This window comes from Amaranthus tricolor, chromosome 3 (assembly GCF_026212465.1).
Source record: "Amaranthus tricolor cultivar Red isolate AtriRed21 chromosome 3, ASM2621246v1, whole genome shotgun sequence".
Classification (NCBI taxonomy): domain Eukaryota; kingdom Viridiplantae; phylum Streptophyta; class Magnoliopsida; order Caryophyllales; family Amaranthaceae; genus Amaranthus; species Amaranthus tricolor.
The window spans coordinates 9307598-9315716 of NC_080049.1; the positions used below are offsets into that span (position 1 = coordinate 9307598).

At 31.9% G+C, this 8119-nt stretch overlaps 1 protein-coding gene across 2 annotated transcripts; it reads left to right on the forward strand.

Annotated features, from left to right (window-relative positions):
- The first annotated feature begins 1045 nt into the window (after positions 1-1045).
- Positions 1046-7885, forward strand: LOC130809475 (probable aminotransferase TAT2). Of its 2 annotated transcripts, none has more exons than XM_057675267.1 (7): positions 1046-1530; positions 4202-4541; positions 4912-5130; positions 5218-5277; positions 6088-6243; positions 6327-6420; positions 6937-7885. In XM_057675267.1, exons 1-7 carry the CDS (start codon positions 1220-1222, stop codon positions 7065-7067), a joined length of 1311 nt encoding a protein of 436 aa, XP_057531250.1. In that variant the 5' UTR covers positions 1046-1219; the 3' UTR covers positions 7068-7885. The 2 variants fall into 2 exon arrangements, 1 of the variants encoding a protein (XP_057531250.1); XR_009040820.1 differs by having other exon boundaries at positions 1070-1530; positions 6327-6530; positions 6937-7068.
- The last annotated feature ends 234 nt before the right edge of the window (positions 7886-8119 follow it).

Consider the following 8119-nt stretch of genomic DNA (forward strand, 5'->3'; position numbering starts at 1 on the left):
TACAAAGACATAGAATATTTAAATTATCTTTTTTATTATTTTTTATGTCTTGAAATTTTCTATTATTTTTATGTAATTGCTTATAATATGTATTGTTTAGTGCATAATTTTATGATTATGTTTTATATATATTAGTAATATGTATCTCTAATCTAATAGTAATACCTTTACGGTTTTTAAAACAAATCAGTTTATAGTTTCAATATAATTTAGGAGTCATATAATAACGTAATTACATAAAGTATATAAGATTAGTAAATTTTTATTTAAATAATTCATAAATCGTGTATAGCACGATAATATATCTATTAATAACATATTTTCTTTCTCATTTAACATTCATTTAACATAATTTGATATTTTAATTTGTCCTAATAAATTTGTAATATTTGTATTTTAGAAAATGATCCATCACTTTCTTTTAATTATATTCATATATTTAATTCTCTTTTAAATTCATCTATACAATTCAATTTCTCTATTCATTTATTATGAAATAATCACTTTTATTTTAAAAGCATTTCTCGTTAATACTAATTTATAAGGACAGTGAAGTAATTATTTGGTTAAAATTTTAAAATTAGTTAATCCTAATTTATTGGGCTAAAACAAAATTTTCTAGCTGAATATCAACTTATTTAACTACTCGTCTCAGTCGTCTTATCAAGAGACGAGTTCAGACAATCAACCTATTTTTCTAATTTATTGCTTTAATCATAAGTGATCAATTTAAGATTATAAGTGATTACTAAGACTATAAAAGAAATTATTTTATAATTATAATTAGTCACTTTTAGATTATAAGTAATTACTAATACTATAAAATATATGATTAAATCAGCCAAATAAAAATAGTCTCATCGTAAGACCGTCTCATTTGAAAATTTGTGCAACTTTAATTATAAAATCGATGGAAAAAATGAAGGATATAATTAAAAAATAAATTCATCAAATTATAGGAAAATGAATTAAATTAGTCGGGTTTGAATTGGATCGGGTTGGGAGAGATTTCGAGATGGGTCAAAATTTGAGGCGTACTAAGATGCATGTAATATCAGACAAAAAATAACATGTGGATCTCTCATCCTTGAAATCTCCGGTTGTTATCCTTTCTTTCTCATCTTTCACTATCTTTTCCTCTATAAACTCCCAATTTAGCAACCATTTTATTAGTAAAATTGCAGCAATTTCCACTTTAAGAAGAACAGAAAAAAAACAGATGGTTCTAACACATTCACAACAAAAGAATTACGGCCAAGATATGAAGGAATCAGCAATACTATCATGTAATAATAATAATAATAATAATAATAATATGATAACAATCAAAGGAATGATTGGGTTGATAATGTCTCAGATTGATGATAATAATGAGATAAAGAAAGAAGTAATATCGTTAGGAATGGGAGATCCAACTGCATATTCTTGCTTTACAACCTCTCATTTAGCTCAAGATGCTGTTCTTCGTACATTATCTTCAGCGAACTTTAATGGTTATGCTCCCACTCAAGGTCTTCCTACCACCAGAATGTAAGTTCTTTTATTTATTCACTATCTACATTTTTCATTTTTTTTTATTAATGCATTATATATGTAGATTAAGAAAATCTTAGCTTGGTATCAGAGGTGTTCAATTAGACCCGACAATTCGATATTTATCTGAATTTGTAATTTAACTCAAAATAAATTTAAAAACATATCAAAAGTTAATGTGGAGATAGGACTTGATGATTTTGAACCGACCTGAAATTGACCCGATGATCTAAATAAACAATAGTAGTTAGTGTAGTTATTCAAAGTTTTTTTATTACCCTTGTAAATAGGCATAGTGATTCGATTCTCATTTTCCTCAGCCTCTGGCGTGTAAGAGATTCGCCTTACTATGAAATTTAAAAATAAAAAAAAATAAAAAATAAAAAATAAAAAATAAAAAATAAAAAATAAAAGCATTGTAAATGGGATTAACTTATTAAGACTTGACTAGATTTTGATAGTTTGTTTATGAGCTAAATTATAGAATAATTATAATGCTAATTGAGCTATGTAATTTCTAGAAGTATTACTACAACAAATGTTTTAAAAATACGATTTTTTTTTTCATTGATAGAAGTAAGTTATTTTTACAATTATTATTATTAAATCTTCAATTTCAAACTTTTTTATCATTTGAAAAAAGTTTGAAATTATAATTATCAATTATAAGCATTCATTAATTTGTCATATATAAATTTTATAGATATTATTATATATTTTATTTTAATTTCTTTAATGAGGTGCTTACAATTAAATTATTTAGTAATCTAAAGAGGAGTCAATAAGAATGAAATTTAAATCTCGAATGAAATGAAAAATACAATACTTACTACCACTAAAATAAGACCAAAATAGAGGATATGTTCTATCAAAACGAAAAGAAAAAAATAGCCTACAAATAATTAAATTAGTATAAATAGGAATCTAATTATGTCGCTTTAGATCTTTATTATTTGAAGTTCTGTTAATTTATACTCCCTCCACATCATTTTAGTTGTCCTATTTACTTGGGTACGGTTATTAAGGATGGTGTGGGGTCCATAAAAAAGGGTAAGTAGTGAAGGGTAGTTGGGTAAGTAAGGTATATAGGGGTATATTCTTAATTACGTGTGTGAACTAAAAATATTTAAGTAAAAAAAGATTGACAAAAATAGAAATGTGAAAACTAAAATAACTTTGCCAAATAAGGAAATGAGACAACTAAAATGATGGGGAGGAAGTATATTAGGAAACACTATCTAGAAGTTTCTAAAGAACTTTTAGCTTTTTTCTTATCAATAAAACTCAACCTGGGATAATCCTATCTGAATCCTGGTCACCAATTTTTTAATTTTTCCCTCAATTTTTGTGGCCACTTGTTGTATAAAAGGATATATTCCAGCATTCTCCCTTTCATTTTCCAATAATATTTAATATGAGATTTTTTTTTACTAAATAATTAATAAAATAATTAAAATTGCACGAAAAGAAGTATTTCTCCCATATATCATAGAAATAGAAGTAAATTAAACAATGAATATAATTATAAAACTTTGAATCATAATAAACAATGAATACAATGCAAACCATTAATCCTTGTAAAGATTATCCTATTAGAAACTATTATTATATTAAAAATTCAAAGTTTTAGTGGTGCAAGTTAAGGTTACGTGGGTATTGAAAATACCTTAAATTTGCATTTACATGTTGCTCTGTTTGCTTCCCAATTACTAGTAAATGATACCATCATTTATCCATTAATAATTCAAATCTAACTATAACATGAATATAATTCTATGATAGATGAGTGAATCTAGACCCAACAATAGTTGAATGTGAAAAAGTGACACATTTTTAGTTTTTAAGAAAAGGTGGATATAAATAATTAATGAAAAGAGAAAAAATAAATTGTGTGGATAAAATTTATAAGAGTTGAAATGTATGGATGAGATTAAAAGAAAGTGATAAGTTAATTTTAAAAATAGAAATAATGCTAAATTAGAAGGATGGACGGAGTATTTGTATTGTTGAACTGTGTAATACTTTCTTCGTTCCTATTTGATGTACAATGTACCCATAAGGAATGTTAACGGAAATTAAAAAAAATTGAATCTTTTAGATCGTGAAAGTATTATTATATTGAATGATAAAGATAATGGAAAAAAGTGGTAACCATAAACATTAAAAATATAAAAAATAAAGTTAGTGAAAAAAATATGAGACCATAAACATTAAAAAATATAAAACTAAAATTAGTGGGAAATATTTGAAGATCATAAGCAGAATAGAAATGTGAAAATATAGTTAGGAGAAAATATGTGGGGACTATAAGTATTAAAAAATATTAAATATAGAGTGACTAAAACTTATTATGTGTAAAAATGTGATATTAGGGGAATAACAAATGGCGGAGAGTATATAAAAGAGAACAATGATAGTCGAGTTGGTTCAGTATACATAGAAAAGTGATTGTTCCGTCCACTTTATAGTCAATAGTAGTATCCTAGACTCACCCACGGATATCATTGGATGTGCTTCTCCTACATTCGCAGTGACTAAAAATCATTTATTCAGTTAATATCAGAAAGACTTGGCCTAATATTAGGAAGGAACTAAACATGGCTAGTTAATTTGATTATTTAGCTCCACTGTGTACTACTAATCTGATTTATTTCTTTCTAATGAATAGGGCGATAGCTGATTACCTATCTCGTGATCTGTCATACAAGTTAACCATGAACGATGTATTCGTTACATCCGGATGCACAAATGCCATAGATATAGCACTGTCGATACTGGCTCGTCCAGGTGCTAACATATTGGTGCCTAGACCAGGCTTCCCAATCTACGAACTTTGTGCTTCCTTTAGACAACTTGAAGTTAGGCACTTCAACCTTCTGCCTACCAGGGTCTGGGAAGTAGACCTTGATGCTGTTGAATCTCTTGCTGATGAGAATACAGTTGCAATTGTTATTATCAACCCTGGAAATCCTTGTGGAAATGTATACTCATACCAACACTTGCAACGGGTTAGTCTCACTTTTCTCTATAATATTCCAACATATGTGGTCGTGATAGAGTATTGTGGCCTCAACCGTCAGCTTAAGTTTTTGGCTGAGTTAGTTTATTGATATGGTATCAGAAACAAACATGATAAAAGGGCCACGAGTATAAGGAGACTATGTGTTGCATTCACATTTTCAGCCTAAATGGCTCTCGTGTGAGAGGAAGTGGTAGAGTTTATAACATATTTTGGGATTTCAACTATCAGCTAAACCTTTTGGTTAACAATTGACTATACGAATCAAAGCAAATCAACTTGAGTGATCGTCTATAACATTGATAAAAAGTGTAGTTTACAAATTCGATCAATTTCGCTAAATTTGGTTTCGAATTCAGATTGCAGAGGTAGCAAAGAAGCTAGGAATTTTAGTAATTGCTGATGAAGTTTATGGGCATCTTGCTTTTGGGAAAAACCCATTTATAGCAATGGGAACATTTGGATCAATTGCTCCTGTTTTGACTCTTGGATCATTGTCAAAGAGATGGTTAGTCCCTGGTTGGCGACTCGGTTGGCTCGCTGTAACAGATCCCACTTGCATGTTCAAGCAGCCTAAGGTTGGATCAATGTACTAACTTTATCTGCTTTTAATGCTGAATTAGTACATAGTTAGAAAATAACGATCCCTGTTGTATGATTCTCAGGTCATGCAGCGACTGAAAAAATACTTTGACATATATGGAGGACCACCAACATTTATTCAGGTCTTCTTTTCTTAACTTTAACCGCTGCTCATGTTGATATATATCCTCCTATCATAGTATTTCTCCGTCCGTCAAAGAGTGCTACATTTGTCTTTTATTACATTTTTAGTACTCCGTTTTGAGGCGAATAAGACAACATATTTGAAATACGTGGATGATTCGAAGGGAGAGGTTATACATCAAGATGAGTGAATTTGGGGTGTTTGGTACATGGCTTTTGGCCTAGCTTTTTGGTTGGCTTTTGGCTTTTGACTTTTTGATTGGTCAAACAACCAAAAAAAATGTTTGGTAAATGGCTTTTAAAGCAGCTGAAAAGTTAACTTTTAAGCCAAAATGAAAAAGTTGTTCCAACTAACTTTTTTGGTTAGCTTTTTGGCTTGTTGGCTCACTTTTTCTATAATAAACATTCAACAGTCAATATTCAAATTTACCAAACATTTCCAGAAACAGCTGGTTTTTTCAGCTAGTTTAAAAGCCAACAAAAATAGTCAACATTTCTAGCTGGTCAAACGAGCCAACTAAAAAAGTCAACCGCCAACAGCCAACAGTCAATTGCCAAACACCCCATAAGTAAGACGGAAAGTCAAGGGTTTAGGGGATAATTTGTGATCGGGTGAATCTAGGCATGACTCTAAGGCGAGTTGGTTCAGTATACATACTCGGATGACTATCCATCCTATACTAGTATTCCTATATGTTCATTTCCAATAAAGAGTAATTAAATGTAGCAAATTCAGGAGATCGAGAAAGTACTATTTAACTCGAGATCATTGTTTACTTAACATGGAATAACTAATGTCCTAACTTTAGGCGGCAGTTCCACAAATCCTGGAGGAAACAGATGATATTTTCTTCAAGAAAAACATTAATCTTCTAAACCAAACATCAGAACTGTGTTTCGAGGGTATAAATAAAATACCCTGCCTCAGTTGTCCTCAAAAACCAGATGGCTCCATGGCAGTAATGGTATGAATTCAGTCATTTCATGTGTACTTGCTCATCTCTAATCTCGGTATCGATTACTAACTCTCTTGCAATTACAAATGCAGGTAAAATTGAATCTTTCATTATTTAATGACATTACCGATGATATCGACTTCTGCTTTAAGTTGGCTAAAGAGGAATTTGTTATCATTCTTCCCGGTAAACAAATGTCAAAATTTTCCTATTTGAATTATCGGTAAATTTTGAAGTTTTCCTCTAGTGAGTGCTCGTCGCTCATCGCCTGCCCCAAACCCGGATAAAGAAGAAGGGTGAGCGCTAGATCTATGACAACTAACTTAGTAAATGAGGGGTGGTTGAGATACAAACCCGTGATTTCTTGTCACGTTAACTCTGATACCATTTACACCCTATTATGTCTCTAACACGCCTCCACACACGAAAGCCTTTTGGGCTAGAAGAGTGGATGCAACAGAGGCCCTCCTCATACCTGCTGCTGAATATTCCACTTTAAATGAGGGGTGGTTGAGATTGGAACCCATGACCTCTTATTACGTAGGCTCTGATACCATGTTAAGGACCAACTCAACCAAAAGTTTAAGCTGATGGTTAAGGCCCCAATATATGTTATGTACTCTAACATACCCGATTATCATGTGATGTAGCGGACCCAATTGGAATGATAAACTAAAGACTAAAACTAGGTCTATCTTGCAGGCGTTGTAGTGGGAATGAAAGATTGGCTTCGAATCACGTTTGCAGTTGAGCCTGCCTCTCTTGAAGAAGCAATACAAAGGATAAGTTGTTTCTGTCACAGGCATGCTTATCAACTGGATACAAACTTTTGAGCTTACATTGTATTTATACCGTAGCTATTTATATTGTTAAAAATTGTGAATACAGTGAAGTGAACAAAGGAAGTAGTAAAGAAATTTAGAGGTATTGCTTGTATACAACAGTTTATTACAACTTTTGAAAGTACACTTAGTTTTGCTAAATCAACTTGTAAAGAGACAAAGTAGACTTCCTCTATTTGGTTGCATAGTGACCTTGAAGTGGATGGCTTGTATGGTAGAACAATTTCTACGAACGCTTCTTGAATCCGACTCACCAAACCCGGATAGGGTATCGATTATTGTTGGAGTTTGGTGTGACTTTGAGTGCACCAATGGAGTATGATGATGTGATGGTGTATGGATGTGTGTGGGTATGTGTATGATGATGTAGAGAGGTGTTTAAGGGCTGCTCGACTGGTATACACTTCTGCTCGATCGAGTGAACAAGCTCGACCAAGTCAGTAGTTGTTCTGATCCTCTGCTCACCAAGAATTGATCCGCTCGACCAGGATCCCATTTCGCTCGACCAGTCGAGCGAGGCCCAGCAGCACACTTTGTTTCTTGCACGATAAGTTTATACGGGAATGTTTTATTATGGGCCTTCTCCCAATCATTTGTAAATGACTTCTAGTATAAATAGGAGTCCCTACACTCACTCCATACATGATTCTAAACTCTAGCCAAACACAAACCCTGTCTTTCTCTTTTCTTCTTCTCCAAGTGTATTACTCCATTGTAAGAGTTCTTGAGAACTCCATTGATTCTTCAAATAATACAATCAAGCTAACCACCACCGAGGACGTAGCCCACATTGAGGTGAGCCTCGTAAATCTTGTGTCTTTGTTTATTGCTTTCTTTCTTATTGTTCTTCATTGCTAGTTGTTAAGTGTTTATTTGTTTGTTTGCATAGAACACTCCTACCAAAGGTCTTGGGTGTTTTGAGGGATAAAATTAGAAACTTCAGGCCCTGGTGTGCTTGTTATATAATTATTTTAACGATCGACCACACACATCAAAAAGGAGAAAGGATATGAAAGGGCGCGACTGGGTGTGCCGCCGTGTCA

Excerpts from the sequence above, each read along its gene's own strand:
- LOC130809475 (XM_057675267.1), top strand. The coding sequence starts at position 1,220 with ATGGTTCTAACACATTCACAACAAAAGAATTACGGCCAAGATATGAAG. Across the intron at positions 1,531-4,201 it reads GGTCTTCCTACCACCAGAAT|GGCGATAGCTGATTACCTAT; the intron begins GTAAGTTCTTTT and ends TCTAATGAATAG. Across the intron at positions 5,131-5,217 it reads GCATGTTCAAGCAGCCTAAG|GTCATGCAGCGACTGAAAAA; the intron begins GTTGGATCAATG and ends TATGATTCTCAG.